Here is a 17,238-nt window from a genome sequence, read left to right on the forward strand (position 1 = left end):
GCATTCGTCACCAACACGAGCTCTTTAAGACCTTCTCCCCTCTTCAGACCAAAAACGCTGAGCTCGCCGGATCCTCCGTCTTGGGGCCTCTAGTCTCCAGACAATATGAACCAGGTGTCCAGATGACACCGCCAGCAAACGATACTCTGTCATGACATCCAATGGCCCTGGTGGAGGGGCATCATCGTCATCCACCATGGCCTCGCCCAGCATCACCGCGGATCGACAAGATGGGCCATATGTGCTGCAGCCGTGGGTAGATTCGGTGCCGCTGTCTGCAGATGGCTCTGAGGACGATGTCAAGATCAACTGCGTCGAGTATTTCGGTTGGTGCCCTCTTTGGTCTCAACCATGCCGCTTATAACATGCCAAATGCTAACGGTATCCGGCGCAGACGGCAATCTTTACGTTGGAACTTCTGCCTCGGAGCTTCTCCATTTCTTCAGCATCCCGCCTGATCCCTCCGATACTTCCGGGCGCCCGGTTTTCATCCCGGCCTCCAGGCTCTCGCCTGCATTCGCCGAGAACACCAATTCACGACCTGGTGTACAGCAGATCCTCCTATTACCTCGAGTTGGCAAGGCGTGTATATTGTGCAACGGAACGGTCACTTTTTATTCCCTCCCAGAGCTAAGCCCCGTATTTGGCGCAAAGCAAGTCAAGAACTGCGGTTGGATCGGTGGTATCGACTTGAATGAGGCGGGACAAGGCGATGGCGTCACAAACACTGGCGAGACTGTCGCAATCCTTCTATCGCTTAATAGAAAGATTCAGGTGGTTAAAATCGATGAGGACGTTCGCGCCGTCAAGGTATGTTCTGTAGCCGCCGTCATCTGACTACCTTCACAGCTGGAGAGCTCATGGCTCACATGTTCCAGAACATCGATTTCCTCGGCAGCACCCTCTCTGTCCGGCGTGACTCCATTGCCTGCGTGGCAGATTCAAAGACCTACGCCCTTATCGATGTTAATCGCCAATTAAAGATTCCTCTCATGAATATCTCGTCATTGGAAGAGGACTCTTCTTCTGCAGAATTCGGGCATATTCAAAACATTGCCAAAGACGCAGGCAGCAGCATTGGTCGAAGTGCCTCTTCAAACCAGAACCGGCCGCAAGGCACTTCGCAAGGCCATAACCGAAGTGCCAGCCTGGGAACCACCAGAGTAGATTCGCCGAAACCCGAGTCGCAAGCAGCAAGCCCGCGTCTCCCTGCCTCTCAAACGTTATCCCCCCCTGGGCAGCCATCAAGCCCTAGGCCCCCGGAAGAGCAGAGCTCGACACCGCCGCCCGTTGATAAACCCCTGCCTGCACCTCCTCCATCCTCCAGTCCGGCGCCACGGCCTGTGACAGCTTTACTGAAACCACACATTGCTTCGCCGACCCCAGAAGAGTTCCTTCTCGTTATGGGCACCAATCCGTCAGATCCTGGCGTTGGCATGTTTATAAATCTTGACGGCGATCCTACACGACCAACAATCACGTTTGACATTTATCCAGAACAAGTCGTGGTTGATAGCGATTCAACAGATGATGCCGCCTCAACAGAAGATGAGGACGGTTATGTCTTTGCCGCCATGACAAAGGATATCAATGGCGCTTCTCACAGCGGCGTAGAAATTCAACGCTGGAGTGCTGGCAATGAAGCGCATCCCGAAAAACAGTGGTTAGAAGCCGGTGATTCAGAACTTTCCGGGCCATACGGCATTCGTGCCGTCGTCAGCAGTCAGGAAACTCAGTCCAATGATGTTATCGAGAAACTCAGCATGAGAAAATTCATACCCTTCCCAAGCTCGGCTGAATTATCCCCCCCAGCAGCATCTGCCCTCAAGCCCTCAGGCTCTCGAGCTGATCTCTCAATAGAGCAGCTGTCAAAGGAGCGAGAGCTTTTTGAACGCGATCTCGACTCACAGGATGGAGAGCCGCTTCCAGAGGGGTGGGAGGCCTCACGAACGGTAGAAGGAGAAGAGTTTGCTCGCCGGCTGTCGAAATCCAAAACCCGCGTCGCTGTATGGCGTGGCAACCGCATTTGGTGGGCCGCACGGAATCCCCTGATAGTACAACTCGACAAGAGATTAGAGGCTGCCCGGTTAGCAGAGCAAAACGACACGAAGGAAATTGATAAGCGTGCAATCATTATGGTTTTATCAATCATTCGAGACCGTGACCCAAGCACAGAGCTTGAGTTCACCACATTTGGCTATATACAACAAAAGGCTGGAGTAATTCTCCTGATCAACCTCCTCCTTTCCACGCCAGACAGAGAGTTCTCTGATGAGGAGCTAAACGCTCTACAGGAGGTTCTTGTGGAAAGCAAACTTGACCCAAGAGTTGTCTTGTCTCTGATTCCAGGAGTAAGAAATGAAATTATAGAGGGCCGTCGAGGCATTTGGATATATGGCGGCGTAAAGGAGTTGCCGGAAGCGTTTCTAGCAAGTCCAGCATTCCAAACGCTCTATCAAGGAGGCATAAGGAGTCTTCAGCTCAAGACTCTGCATTTCCTCAGGCGCTATCTGCAGGCTTGGAGAAAGATGAAGGGCTTCGGGAGTGTATCAGTCGAGGCTGAAGTGTTCCGAACTGTAGATGCAGCATTGCTACTCGTCTTACTGGAGCTTGATAGGCACTCTCCCAAGGGCCTGGGAAAGGGAGGTGCTGTCAGAGCGGAGCTGGGTGCGCTGGTAGACGGCGGCATGGATTGCTTCGACCGGGCCGTTGGTCTCTTGGAGTCGTACCACAGGTTCTTTGCCCTGAGCAGACTATATCAAAGCCGCAAGATGTCTGCTGAGGTGCTAGCCACTTGGAAGCGTGTCCTTGAAGGAGAAGAAGACGACGCTCAAGAGCTGACAGACGGTGAACAGAGGGTACGAGAGTATCTTACCAAGATCAGCAACCAAGCGCTTGTACAAGAATATGGTCTGTGGCTGGCCAATAGAAACCCCAAACTAGGTGTGCAAGTCTTTGCAGAAGACAAAGGCAAATCCAAGTTTGAGCCCACCAAAGCCGTAGAGCTGTTGCGTGCGGAGGCTCCCGGTGCAGTCAAATACTATCTGGAACACCTCGTGTTCGACAAAGGCTACGAAACCTACGTCAACGAGCTCATCTCGTACTATCTACAGATTGTCATTGACGATCTTCAATCGCCTGCGAGCCGGGATCGCGTCTTGGCCGCGTATTCTGCCTATAAAGCTCTACAGAGTCCCAAGCCAACGTACAGGCACTTCTTGACGGAGAATGCTCCCGAGGATGATGAGGTCTGGCAAAGCCGGCTTCGACTTCTTCAACTCCTAGGCGGGCCTCATGAATACGACATTGCTGCCATCAGGGAGCGCACAGACAACCTCTCGGACGATTTGCTCGTTCCCGAGACCATCATCATTGCTGGCCGAGAGCGCAAACACGAAGATGCTCTACGTCTCCTGGTTCATAAACTAGGCGACTATGATACCGCCGTGTCCTACTGCCTCCGCGGCGGTGCGACCATATACTCCCCCATCCAAGGCCGCCGCGACAGCATCCCCGAAGTAGAGCAGCAACGCCGCCTCTTCCAAGTCGTCCTCAGGGAATTTTTAGCCATTGATGATGTCAGCGACCGAGTCCAGCAAACGAGCGCTCTACTCGACCGCTTCAGCGGGTGGTTCGACATTGACGACGTGCTGGCCCTCATCCCAGACCGGTGGTCAGTTGACATTATCGCTGGATTCCTCATCGGGGCTCTGCGACGGCTGGTGCAGGAGAAGAAAGAGGCTATGATGACTAGGGCTCTGAGCGGCACGGAGAACTTGAGAGTAAACTATGATTATGTTGTCAAGATGGAGGAAAAGGGGCCGACGATTCAGGAGGCGTCGGAGCAGGAGTAAGATGTTTTTTGACGGGATGGAGAGCGTGTTTTTCATTTATGAAGAGCGATTTGATGGCGTTGTGTTAGGGGTTGTGAGATTATTGAGGTGATTGTCTATATGAATGAACGAAATATATGTGCATGAATATATATTATATAAAGTCCAGAACTCATGCGATGCCTCCATCATATTCACAGATTCGCTGATGCTGTAGCTCTTATCTTTTATAGGTACATGAAAAGGCCTGAGCCTGCAAGCCTTTGTTTTCTTTTATTTTATTTTCTTCTTCTTCTTCTTCTTCTTCTCCGCTTTTGTTCGTATTCAAGGGCTTCATGTGAGAAACACCAGTTTCAACGCCCCTGCTCCTAACAGAATCTACAATCGCTAAACCCGCATTATTAAATCATGTTCATGTCCTGTCCCTTTTATGCAACTGCTAAGCTCCCACCACCCATATACTCTTTACACGGCAGAGATTCCTTCTCGAACGCCGTCGTCTCTCTCCATCCCCTCGCGGCTGTTTTGCCCATCTTGCTGTGACTTCTCACCCCCATCCGTCTCGGGCGCAGTCTCTGCATCGTGGTTTGCATTGCTCTCTGCGGCGGCCGCTTCAGCTGCTGCCGCTGCCGCTGCCGCCTCGGCCTCTCTGCGTCGAGCTTCTTGGGCTCTTGCCTCTGCTTCAAGATTTGCAATGTGACGTTCCGCAACGCCAGGCGCAATACTAGCAAGGAACAGGAGACCAGCTCGCTCTAGCCGTCTCAGCTGTCCTGCGAGCCAAGATTCTTGACCACGACGCTCGGCAACCAGCCTGGCAGCCATCTGGGCTGGGTTTGGGCTTCCATTCTGATCTGCTCCAGGGGCGCCATCACGACCTGCAGCTCCTCCTTGTCCAACATGCCCAGGGTCTACTGCAGGGAATACATTTTCGAGATGTCGTCCCAGTGGCCGCCAAGCCTGTTCAGCAACACCAGCCAACAATCCAGTGCTGAGAATAAATACGAAAAAGGCGAGAGCGATTATAGTCAACCATCTCGACCAGGAGGCGTTGGGAGACATGAAGAACCACACAAACAAGGCAAGGCGAATGATGAGCCAGATATGAGGAGCCGCCTGTACCAGCAGATTGGGTAAGCCCACAGGAGGGTTGCCAGCGTGCAGAGGAACTATCCGAGGTTGTTGGTCATCTTGCTGTTGCTGCTGCTGCTGTTGTTGGCGTGGTGGCTGTTGCTGTTGTTGCTGCGGTGCTGGAGCTTGGTAGTTTTGAAGAGGCTGCCTTACGTCGAGCCGAGATGTTTGGTGCAAAGCATCATCTCTGCTTTGTGCCTGCATCGTGTGGATCAAGCTTGGGAAGCTGGTCCTGGTTCGGAGCTGTTGATGGTGACCAGCTGGCAAATACATCCTAGGCGTATAGTAGGCTTCAGCCACGGCACTGTTGAAAACGAGGGCACGGGGACCCTCTGGAGAGGAGAGAATGTACACCTCAACGCCTTGCCGCGACTGAGGTGTGACAAGTGATGGTGCCGACATAGAGGCGGCATTGAACGTGCCAGAAACCGATCTGAGCCCCAAATCCGGCGTGGCTCGACCGCTGCTAGCTCGGGAGCCACTGTTGGCAAAGACTGAAGTAGTAATACTTGGCTGTGTGAGTGGGCGATTGTGAAGCGAGGCACTAGATGCACTTCGACGCAAGCCGCTTTGGTGTAGTGCGTTTGCCATGGACATCGGAGTCTGGTTCGCATCCGCCCCTCGCAGAATACCGTGGACGTCAGTAGGAGTCAGTGCGCCGTGGGGTGGCGCCGAAGCTGCTGACGGGCCGCCAGCCGCATTTCGAACAACAGTCTCTACATGATAGCTGTGACCGTTGGGTCCAATGGTCTCGCGGTAGATTGTATGCGTCGGGGCCGGGCTTGCCCTTCCACTATTCGACTCTGAACCATAACCCCCATAAGCCCCTTGATTCGCACCAGCGTTATCGCCAATGCCGCGCATGCCCATGTAAGCTCTGCCACGCTGGTTCTGGTTGACCATGCGAGCCATGGCTTCTCTCTGGATCTGGGTCAACCATTGCGTCATACTTTGATGCTGCTGCTGAAAAGCCGCTGCCTGTTCAGGAGTATGAGCCGGAGAGTGCGAGCGAGCTGGTGATGGCATCCGAGCTTGAGCAGTAGTCGGAGTCGGCTGCAGCACTGATCTTCTTGTCATTCCAGGCGGAGGTGCTGGTCCCATAAAAGCAGCGTGCGGAGGTGTCTGTCGCTGAAGATTGGGAGGCTGGTTTCCCAAAGCCGGGCTCTGGGTCCCAGACAAGAAAGCTGGCGTTGAGGATACGCTATCGGAAGCATCTCTTATGACAAGATGGATTGTCTGTTGATCGGGGCTGCGGAGCTATAAGGCGATGGTTGTGTTAGCACTTTCTTGCTTCACAAGTACATCAGATCAAAGAAAAAGCCAACTCACAGCGTCTGCGCCGAATACATCTAGTAGACTATCAGTCTCGCGCAAAAGCGCTCGGCCACGGTAGATGAGCCGTTGGTTCTCGTCAGACGGCCGCAAAGGGAGAGTCTGTCGGATCTTCTCCTTGAGCTGCTTGATGGTGGTAGCGGCCGCCAGTCCAGGGAAGAGCAAAGGGCGATTCACGCCCACGGACGGCGACACTACTTGGAGGTTGACGACGGGCTGGTCGGACGATGCAGGGTCTGCGCCCTGGGCCGCTTGGTTGAATAGCTCCGAAGCCATATTCGGGAGACAGCTTGCATGCTACCAGGCTATGGATGGCCGGCTTCGGTAGAGGGATGTTGTCTAGTTGTCGCGTAGCAGAGAGAAGAGAAAAATAAAAGTGCCGAATACTATTAGGAAGCGTGCGCTTGTGTCATGTCAGACAGGGCTCTAGGTAGGGATGGCAACTTTTTCGGTTTCGGATGCGAGAAGGCGCACGCAATGGTCGAGTCGAGGCACAGCGGTTAATGCTGAGGCGCCAAGTGCCTACAGCAGGTCGAACAAGGGCGCTGCCTGTCGGAAGGCACGCCAAACAAGGGGAGCGAGGAAAAGGAGTGGAAGGCCGAGCGCTTCAGTTCCAGGGAGGTGATGCAAGAAGATGGACAATCGATGGCTTCAACGGACTGAGCTGACAGATTGCAGTCGGCCAGGTACGTACCGCACCTGCCAGTTGCGCGACACCTGAGGATAGGCCCCATGTGGCTTAGCGCCATGCAGACTCGAAGGGTCACGTTTGTAAGCGAATTCCGCTCTCTGACCGTCTTCTTGATTACCACGTATGGAGTACTTGGCAAGAAAGCTCTGCTTCGTGGCAGCTTTATGGGTGATGCCGGAGACTGGGAGTACCGAGTACAAGACGACCAAGTACCTTATTGCTTCACTTTAATCTATTACGAGACCTGACACATCTTTACTGGTACAAGTACTTTATATGAAGCTACGGCGAGCTTCCAAGTAGAAAAAGAGAGGAAGACATCATGCAGGGGCGGTTTAATTGACGGCTCTCCGGGTGCAGGTGGATATTGCAGGTCAAGCAGCGCGTTTGCCGTTGGATTTAGGGCAAAGGGATTGGAGGAAGCTGGTGATTGGACCCAACAGTGGAAGTTTGTGCATGCGCATATGTACCTGCTTTAGGTACAGCACAGTTCAGTACCTACAGGGACAGCTTTACACCTGATTTATGCCCTTTTTTCTTCTTTCATCTTTTAACTGTAATATCCAAAGACTGGTTGTTTGATGTCGTAGCCTGATAAGCATATAAAGACCGGTATCCGTATTGCCTAATACCAGACGAATGTATACAAAATACGGATGATATTACCCTAATTCCAACATCAGTAACCTCACGATTCCATCTATGTAGTGGGCGGTAGCATCAGAAAACAAAGGACATCTGGCTTCTTTACCCATGCTCCCGACCATCGGAACAATGGCATCACATCATTCACTCAATGCCCCATTTAGGCAGTTTAAGTAATCGTGCAGATGATATTCCGTAAACATGTGTAGTGGTTTATCCCAGAGGTACAAAGCACAAGTACACATGGAGCTGTCAAAGAGCTGTTCGGCCTCGGCAGATGTTTGCGCCGCACGCACCAACCATCCCACAAAGCCATGCACCTCCATACGTCATCTGGTAACCCGCAAAGCCTCAAATTCAACCTCAAGCGCATCTCCGTCGCCTGCATCCAATCAATGTCTGTCCGAATTGCCTGATTGAGCACCGTCGCCGAGTGCACAGCTTTGGTCAGAGGCGCATTCCATCATGACGACGCTGGGAATTGGCTCCGGCCGCCTGTTATATGGTGGCGGGGGAGGAGCCTGCTCTCATCCGTTCTCAGCATCCTTGCGCGCAAGATGCTCTGCACGAGCTGCTGCTGGCCGACGGACAGGCCCAATTCCTGCTAATTCTAGGTCTGTCCGACGCATCCCATCTTCTCAGCGCGGGTTTTCATCGCACGACTCTGGCAAGCGACCCAAGTTCTCCCAGCGGCTCGGCGAAGCGCTGCGTAACAGCAAAATCACATGGTATCAGATCCCAGTGGGATTAGGCATAGGTTTTTTGGGACTGGTTCAATTCTACAAGGTCTCGTCGAGGGAAAGGGAGAGGCAACGACAGGAGCAAGAGGGAACCCGAACACCATCGCCACGGCCAAAAGTGCGCCCCGAAGGACCATGGTAAATACCCCTCTTGTTATATAATGCCGAGCTATAATCTATGCAAGATGCAAGGCTGATAAAGTATATTCTAGGCAGGTTCAGATCATGTCCACTCTTCCGCTCAAGGCCATTTCTCGAGTATGGGGCTGGTTCAATGAACTGACAATCCCGTACTACCTGCGTGTTCCCGGTTTCAAGCTATATTCGTTCATCTTTGGAGTCAAGTGAGTTGGCCCCCGCTGAGATAGAGACAATTTTCTTCCTTTGCTAACTTTTCTGGTGTTAAACAGTCTTGACGAAGTGTCCGAACCTGATCTCCATGTATATCCCAACCTCGCCGCCTTCTTCTATCGAACTCTCAAACCAGGTGCTCGCCCATTGGATCCAGACAATCATGTGCTCCTCTCCCCTTCCGACGGCAAGGTTCTCCAGTTTGGTCAGATTGAAAGCGGTGATATCGAACAAGTCAAAGGCATGACCTACAGCATCGATGCGCTGCTGGGCAAGCACACACCTACATCTAGCATATACAGTGGACTATCCGACCAAGCGCGAGAACGACCCCAACGGAGCCATAGCGGACCTGTTGGCGATGAAGAAATCGTCAAGCAGGAAGAGGAATTCGCTAGGGTCAACGGCATCTCATACACGCTTCCCGATCTCATGTCAGGAGCCAAAGATGTACGATCTAAACATCCTGTTACCGACGAATCGCTCAAGGAGTCGTCCCCTCGTGCTGTCTCTGAAGTTCGTGCCGAGCTTGCTCTTGGCGAGAAGCCTTGGTATGATCTGCTCTCTCCCGACAAAACCACTTCTCTATACTACGCCGTCATCTATCTCGCTCCAGGGGACTACCACCGCTTCCACTCGCCTACCAACTGGGTCGTCGAGAGCAGACGCCACTTTGCAGGAGAACTCTACAGCGTTTCACCCTATCTGCAGCGCACGCTACCTGGCCTCTTTACCCTCAACGAACGTGTCGTCCTCCTTGGTCGCTGGCGCTGGGGTTTCTTCAGCTACGTCCCCGTGGGCGCCACCAACGTCGGCTCCATCAAGATCAACTTTGACCGCGAGCTCCGCACTAACAGCCTCCTGACGGACACTGCCGCCGACCTTGCCGCTGAGGAAGCTGCAAAGCGCGGCGAACCGTATCTCGGTTTCGCAGAGGCGACCTATGAAGGTGCCAGCTCGGTGTTACACGGTCATGCGCTCAGAAGAGGTGAAGAGATGGGCGGTTTCCAGCTCGGCAGCACGATCGTGCTGGTGTTTGAGGCGCCGGCTACTTTGAAGACCGCAGATGGAGTGGAGAAGAAGGGATGGGAGTGGGCGGTTGAAAAGGGACAGAAGCTGAAGATGGGACAGGCGCTGGGTCGGGTGCTTGAAGAGTAATGGGTTTTAGATGAAATGTGACTGAAATTTTGTATAAAAACAGAACAAAGAGGAAATATATCCAAAGAGGAGGAAGGAAACAAAACAAAAAAATGCATTATATGTAGCATACATCACTCATCACCAGCATAGTAGTAGAGAATCATCTCTTCACTACCCATCAAAACCATAAAAAAATAGTGCATATTTTCTTTCAAGGCTAACAAAGACAATCACGCTCACGCATCCACCATCCCCTCGCACCTCTTCAACACGCAAACCACAAGCCACCTCTTCCTCTCCGTAATGTCATCTTCACGCTCGCTATCCCACTCCCTCTCCACGCCATCGCAATCCCTCTCCCACATCCTCTCCACCTCCACGCCACCCTCCTCGCGCAGCGCCTTCGCATCAAAAAAGGGCGCCATTTTGGCCCTCCCCGTGTGAAAGCCCGCAACGACCCATGCTCGTGCCTCTGCCGTCTTCTTGAGGAAGTACCCGATGGACCGGCGGAGGTTCTCGTGCTGCCAGGGCATCCAGAGACAGTCTGCGACGAAGAGCCGATCTGAAAGATGAGCGTGAGAGGAAGGGAACGCTGAGGAGGAGTCAAAGACGCCCCATTCGTGGCCCTCGACGAGGATGGAGGTTGTGACGAGGGAAGATTTGCCTACGGGAGCGAGATCGGGCTTGATGTTGCGGGCGACGTTTTCGCGGAGCGTCTTCATGACGGCCGGGGCGGGATAGTCCGTCACGACGACGCCCGCGGCGCCGAGCAGGCCGGCCATGATGCTTGGCAGCGCCGTGCCGGCCCCCAGCTCGAGCGTGTTCAAACCTCTCGTGTCAAAACTAATGTCTCCCCCGAGACCCCTATCCTGCTTCTCCTCCTCCTCCTCGTCCAAGGAGTCCCTCTCGATGAGCTCTGCCAGCAGCAACGATGCGTTCCACAAGTAATGACTAAACAGACGCCTGTCGGTCTCGCCCTCTGGGTCAGCGAGTTCTATGAGAAGTGTCTTGGGGAGCTTTGGCGAGGCGTAGAGGAGGGAGTGTTCTGCATCGCCGTGCTGGTTGACGATGTCGTCGGGGAAGATGACGCCGAGGGATGTGGAGAGGTAGTCTTCCGGGCCGTCGGGCTCGTCGCCTTTGAGGCTGATGCGGGCGGTGAGCGTTGCCATTGCTGATTTTATGAAAAGCTTTGACAGCTTTCTTTGAGGAGATTGGTCGGTGTGGTTGAGGAAAAGATGATTGAGATATGTGTGTTATCTCAAGGCTCTTCCTTCAGGTAAGATCCGACCGATCTGCTTCTCAGATGTATTCACCGTCTCAAAACCAGAGACGAGTAAAATATGAAATAAATCTTCTTTTACCCCGGGTTTATGAGAGACCAGGCCCAACGTTCGTCTTAGGTAGATGCCGCCTCAAATTCTCAGATGAAAAATCCCCAAATTCTCTCGAATCCCCCCACACAACCCCGCTCTCCTTGGCGATAAGACAAGATGAGAGGCTCTAGCAAGGCCAAGAGATGTTATATTTCTTTTTAAATTCCGTTTTTAGTCTCAAGCGTCTTTGTTTGACACGGCTGCTGCTTCTGATATTGGTGATTCCCGGGTCGTTGGGCGGAAAAGATATATCAAGGTGGGGTGCAAAGGTTAGTTAGTAGCACCTAGACAGAGAAATTTGCCAATCCCGCCTCCACCCGCACAAAAACTCCCAAGTGACATTCTCATAAACTGTGCAAGCAAGCAGTCTAAATATATTCAGAAAGGACTTCACAATTAAGGATCTTGATCAAGTATTTTTTTTTATATCTGTAGATATTTTCATATTAATATTTTTTTTTTGTAAAAAATATTTTGCTTCATGTCGTATGACATCAAATAATATTACATAACAAGCCATCTTGTCATGAGATGCCCGTGCCTCATACATCTTGATCCATACAAAAGAAAATTCCCTCCCAAGTTCGTGCAAACAAATGAAAATGGTAATTATACATGGAACCACATGCAGAAGCGGTAAAAGATGTGGTGCAAAAACAAAACAAAGCTTCATGCTTTAAGTGCCCCAGGGAGGTAAGATGGATATACCTTTGAGTCCCTGCTGTAAGTCCTCCTTGTCCCATCCGATGTCCCATCTGCGCCATCATTGCCCAACATGTAGTAGTTGTATATCAAAACAGGGTATCAAATCCAAAATTACCCGCTTCTTCCCAGCGTTATAATATTTCCCATCCCAAGAATAGCCCAATATACCCTGGTCCCAGTAGAGATCCCATATGCGCCGTCTGCCATGCTTTATAAAAGTCATGTTATCAAGTATTGATTCAATTCGAGTTTCTTCCTTTTCTCTCAGACGAGAGTAGCCCTTCCAACTTACAAGTCAGAAGCACCGGTGTCCAGCATCCGCTGCATCTCCTTGAGCTGCTCCTCCGTGGGGTCGTCGGAGATCCAAGGGCCCTTCTCATCATCGGAGGCGTTGTGGAAGCCCTCGGCACGCTTCAAGGTCTGGACATCAAGATCGGTGACATAAGACTTGCCATCCGAGAGCTTGATGCGGACCTCGTGGTCGGTGGAGAGCATCATGTCATCCTTGGCGAGGCGTCGAGGGCCGTCAAAGACAGCCAGGACGCGCTTCTTCATCGTCATCTGTCCCTTGTTGAAACCCCAAGAGGAAGGGTAGTCGCGGCGCTTGTTGCGACCACGCGACTTGGTAGACAAGGGAACACCACCTCGGGAGTGGGTCATGCCGCGAGACTTGGAGACGCGGTTGAGAGAGTTCTTCTTCTTCAAAGACGAATAAGCCGACTTGGCAACATCGTCCGCCTCGTCGTCATCAGCCATGTCGTCGTCATCCTCGTCATCCTCGGTCACAGAGGTCTGGGTGGTGGCGGGCAGGTTGTTCTTTTCCAGAGTCTGGTGAACGTCCTTGTCGTCAGCAACCTTGGACAGGTGCTTTGCGTTGATGGCCTCGGCGGGATCCTCCTGCTGAACAATGCGCAGAACACAGTCGTCCAAGTGCTCGTAAAAGTCTTGAGCATTGGTAAAGGTCTGCGAGCAGGTGCTGCACTTGCCAGTGGCGTCGGGGGCATAGCCGGCGAGTGTCTTTGGTGCGACAGCACCGGAAGCTCTTCTGCGGCTGTTGGGGGGAGTCTGCTCAACGCCGTGGACGGCAGTCAGGTGTCTCTTGAAGACATCTGCGCGGTTGAACGACTTCTCAGCCGCGGAGCCAGATCCGGGACAGAAGCCACAGACCATGGTGCCCTTGTAGTGGGTCAAGGTGTGGCGGTTCTTGTCATACTTGCGAGCAAACCCCTTGACGTGGTATTCGCACGTCATGATGGGGCACTTCTCGGGTCGCTCAGTCTGGTGAGTGAGCATGTGCGCCTTGAGATCCTTGAAGGTCTTGCCGCACTCGGGATAGGTGCACATGTGCTTCTCTTTGATCTCATCGCCGCTGGGGTAGTCGGCGGAGACGGGGGAGATGAAGTTGCTGCCGCTGTTGCTGGCCTTGCTCATGCTCAAGCGACGGGGTCCAACGCCGGCTCCGGGAGTCATGGTGGTTGATGTCGCATACGGGCTGGTGGTGTAGGTTGTGGCTGGCTGAAAGGATCCGTTCTGCAGGTATGGCGAGGAGCTGCCGGTGCGAATCATATGAGGCTGAGGAGAGGATGAGAGAGCAGAAGGAGAAGTGGGATACTGAGGGGCGGCAGGCTGGTAGTGAGTCTCATAAGAGGGAATGGCCATTGGCCGGCTAGAGATTTCCGGATGGATCAGAGAAGGATCTGTAAGCGCGAGTGGTCAGTAAGCAGCATGATAAGCAGCGCGGGAAAACAAATGCAGAAAGGCTGCCGCAGAGGGTCCAATGAATGGCGAAAACGAACGGGGAATTTGGGTGTTGATGAACTCTCATCAGGCGCGGTTGCAGTAAGTCAAGGGAGGCCAGGCCAATTTGAGGGTTTCTGAAGATGGCTGGCTGAGCTGAAAACTGACTTGCCGTCGCTCTTAGCGGGGACAAGTCAGCCAGCCGAGATGGGGACCACCAACCAGATGTCTCAGCCAGACAACCAACCGGCACGGTAGCAATGATGCGCGTGATTGACAAGGGGAAAAGGAGAAGAAGAGGTTAAAGCGCGGCGATTGTGATTGGGATGGTTGTGGAGATACACAAGACGGAATAAATAAGAAACAAGCGGAGATAAAAAGGAAAAAAAGAAAAAGAGGGTAAAGGTAAAAAAGGGCCAAAATAGCAGCGGACGGTGATGCCGAAGCGTGGTGTTGACAGGAATGACGACAGTGTCGATTGCCGTCAACCGCTAGGGCCAGCCGAACAGAGGCCGCCGGCTTGCAATTGCAGCGTGCAGCGCCGCGCAGTGCATCTGCATAGTGGGCTCGGGCACCGCCTGGCTGGCTATGCCAGTGGGTTTGCGGTGCGAGTGCAGCGCTGAAGCAGGGATGCAGCGCCGGTTCGGGGGGCCTCTCAGAAGCCAGAGAGGGCCTGAGGGGCAATCTGGCGGGGGTGGCCATGGCACAAGGGGGGGAAAAAAACTATTGGCCGCCCAAAGAGGTAATGCCCCCGGGCAGGCTGCCACCTTGGACATTTTTTCCATTGGGTTTTGGAGGGGGAAATTGAGTGAGAGTGAGAGGGAATCGCAGAAGCGCAGAACCGGTGATTGCAAAAGGCAGAAGGCAGAAGGCAGCAGGCGATGGGTGTGAAGCAGGTGAAAATAGGCAGTAGAGTACCTAGTAGAGAAAACAACTTACCAACAAAGCCCTTGGGGTGCGCCAGGCTGGCAAACTCAAAGGCCGACATGTCGTCCAATCCGTTGGGGCCAAAGGCTGAAAATTCGACAAAGTCGCCGTTGGCGATGCCCGGCTGGATACCGAGGCCTTGCACAGTCCAGTCTCCCATGATCTGGCCGTGGTTTGACAAGGGAGATCCGACAGCGGATGAAGGAGCAGAGGGCGCGGAGGCAGTAGACAGGCCGGACGAGGGCAAGTAATCGTCGCCGTACATTCCAGGAGAGGTAGGACCGTTCATGATGTAGGTGTTATCGGCAGTGTATAATGAGGGTTCGTAGCTGATGGTGCTGGGGCTGGTATAGAGCTCTTGGCTGGGCGCGCGCTGGACATATGAGCCGTAGGCATCGGCGGCGATGCTCAGATCCATGGGCGCAGAGGAGTAGACGGGGACGTGGGATGATTCGAAGTGGGTGTATTCATCCTGCTGCTGGGGGAACATGCTGAAGCTTTGCTCGGCCAGAGAGGCCATTGTGAAAGGCTGTTTAGACTCGTGGCGGAAAGCTGGTTTTGACTGATTGCTTCGCGCGCAGCCTTGGTGAAGCGCGGCGCGAGTGCTGGACTCTTTGTCTTTCAGCGAGAGATGGCTGTGATCTCTTGCGCTTGGAACCAGGAGTCGCGAGTGGGTTCAATGGAGCTTAAGAGAGGTGGTTTGCGATGTTGCTGTAGTCTCTCTCAAGGTTGGCGCAAAGGTGAATGAGAGGTAGGTGGTGGAGGTGATGGTGTTGTGGTAAGAGGCGACGGCGGTGGTGTAATGGTTATAAGCAGGCAGCAAACGAGGGTCCGTTGTAAGTGAGTATAAGGTCGTGGTAGGCAATTGGATCTTGTAGATAAGAGTAGACAAGATATGAGGTTATGCCGGAGGTGAAGTTATACTTGTATGGCTGGAGATGGTCTGTCACCAGAAGTTCGGTTGAACATGTTGGGGGCTGCCGACGAAGATATAGCCCACCGAATGCATCGTGGTAACAGGGACCCAGTCTTTGGATCGCCCATCAAACACAGATTCGACACGCCGCGGTAAAAGACCAGATACATGTACCGCCCGTTCCTACATGGTACCTAGAGGTAGGGCTCTCGCTCTGGCGCAGCCTCATCCGGGGTGGGGTGGCAGCATACGGCACAACCATCATCGATGGACATTAGCAAGTAGCAGTGCCCCCAAGCCGCCTCTCCGAAAGGATAGTGTGTATAGAGTATTATTCCAGTAGGCAACGGGGGGGGGGGGGGGTGTGAAGACAGAAGCCAAGACAGAACGGCATGGCATGGGTCAAGAATGAAAGGGGTGGATGCCGGCTTGGTGGGATGGGATGGGGATGGGATGCTGTGATGAGGAAAGGATGAAGAGACGCCAGAGGGAGTGGCTGTAGCCCAGCCCAGAGCGGTGGGAGTGTGCACTACCCCCGTGGCGTGCAATTAGATCAAAGCCCGATACCCTTGCAAGACTCAAGCAGGCGTGAGGGGCATCCGGCCCAGAACGGCATGGCGCCTTTCCTCAGGCCTGGGAATCACCTCCAAGCTCCAGCCCTGGCCTGCCATGGCCTGCCACAGACACATTCGGACACCTCGGCTTGGGCTTTGGACCGTCCTCCGGGTCGCTTCCCTGTCCTGTCAGAAGCTTGAAGAGAGCGCCTAAAGGAGCCCGGTAGACGCTACTTTTTGCGCCCCCAAGATTGCGTGGCGCGGCAGGTATGGGGTACTGCGAAGGACGGAGTCATCCCCTGGGCCTGGTTGGTGTTTTTCATCACGCACACTCTTTTTCTTTGCTTTTTCTTATTGCGTCGAGAGTGTGTCAGTGTGTGTGTCTGGGTTGTTGATTGTGAGCTGGCATGGCATTAATCTTGTCAGCTTCAGTTCCAAGTACACGGTTGCTGTTCCAGGGGCCCCGCGACCAGGGTTTACATGCTACCGCAGCGCTGAGTTGAAAAACGTGGAAATTAATCTAGTACCTGACCTATATGATGATGTCTAGGTAGTTTGAGGAAGCCTCTGCTTCCGTGCGAGGCTGAACCAAGTGCCCATCACTTTATCAACATCGGGAGATGACTGCATAGACGTCGTCTTCCGGGCTGAACTAGGGGAGTGCCGCAAGCCCAGCAAGGGCGCGTGTTGCAGTGCCGAAGGCCAGCCAGCAAGGGAGATGTTCGCTAAGCGAAGCCATGAGGACGTCCAGAGACGAGACGAGAAGACGCAAGCTCTGAATGCTGCCTTTGGCCCCCACAGACCCTGCAAGCAGCAAGAAAGAAAAGAAGGCGGTCCGCGCTTGAAGCTGTGCGTGCCCGTGGTGCCTACGCTTGCATTGCCCATCTGAGATGGCTTGGTCTCGTTGCGTGCTGTGAGGCTTTTCGGCGGCACGCGCAGAGTCAATCATTGATGCATGTGGCTCGTACGCCATTCCGGTCCGGGGCCCCGGCTACAACCGCGTGCTGCCAAAGGGGAGGAGGCGAGACAAGCACAGATAGATGGAAGCATTCACTAAAGCCAACATGAGCTTGCAGGTTCCTGTATGATACATACGAACTATCTAATAGCCTAGCCCGATGAGACTTATCAGTCTGGTTTGCATGCCATTGCCACGCGGTGAGATG

General features: G+C 53.4%; 5 protein-coding genes across 5 annotated transcripts; 2 read left to right on the top strand and 3 right to left on the bottom strand.

Moving 5' to 3' along the window:
- Positions 1–196: 196 nt before the first annotated feature.
- On the top strand, positions 197–3,854 carry T069G_09801 (uncharacterized protein; the record flags this gene model as incomplete). Its single annotated transcript, XM_056177011.1, has 5 exons — positions 197–326; positions 395–810; positions 879–1,193; positions 1,242–2,866; positions 2,930–3,854. The coding sequence occupies 5 exons, from the start codon at positions 197–199 to the stop codon at positions 3,852–3,854; spliced, it is 3,411 nt and encodes a 1,136-aa protein (XP_056025489.1).
- A 444-nt stretch (positions 3,855–4,298) lies between these two features.
- Positions 4,299–6,569, bottom strand: T069G_09802 (uncharacterized protein; the record flags this gene model as incomplete). The annotated part of the gene is made up of 4 exons (XM_056177012.1): positions 4,299–5,072; positions 5,115–5,193; positions 5,233–6,218; positions 6,291–6,569. 4 exons carry the CDS (start codon positions 6,567–6,569, stop codon positions 4,299–4,301), a joined length of 2,118 nt encoding a protein of 705 aa, XP_056025490.1.
- Positions 6,570–8,094: 1,525 nt separating this feature from the next.
- T069G_09803 (phosphatidylserine decarboxylase domain-containing protein) lies at positions 8,095–9,878 on the top strand (the record flags this gene model as incomplete). Its single annotated transcript, XM_056177013.1, has 3 exons — positions 8,095–8,507; positions 8,582–8,713; positions 8,780–9,878. 3 exons carry the CDS (start codon positions 8,095–8,097, stop codon positions 9,876–9,878), a joined length of 1,644 nt encoding a protein of 547 aa, XP_056025491.1.
- A 218-nt stretch (positions 9,879–10,096) lies between these two features.
- On the bottom strand, positions 10,097–11,029 carry T069G_09804 (lysine methyltransferase domain-containing protein; the record flags this gene model as incomplete). The annotated part of the gene is made up of 1 exon (XM_056177014.1): positions 10,097–11,029. The coding sequence occupies one exon, from the start codon at positions 11,027–11,029 to the stop codon at positions 10,097–10,099; it is 933 nt and encodes a 310-aa protein (XP_056025492.1).
- Positions 11,030–12,226: 1,197 nt separating this feature from the next.
- Positions 12,227–15,122, bottom strand: T069G_09805 (uncharacterized protein; the record flags this gene model as incomplete). The annotated part of the gene is made up of 2 exons (XM_056177015.1): positions 12,227–13,635; positions 14,615–15,122. 2 exons carry the CDS (start codon positions 15,120–15,122, stop codon positions 12,227–12,229), a joined length of 1,917 nt encoding a protein of 638 aa, XP_056025493.1.
- Between the last annotated feature and the right edge of the window lie 2,116 nt (positions 15,123–17,238).

The sequence above is a fragment of the Trichoderma breve genome, chromosome 6 (assembly GCF_028502605.1).
Source record: "Trichoderma breve strain T069 chromosome 6, whole genome shotgun sequence".
Lineage (NCBI taxonomy): Eukaryota > Fungi > Ascomycota > Sordariomycetes > Hypocreales > Hypocreaceae > Trichoderma > Trichoderma breve.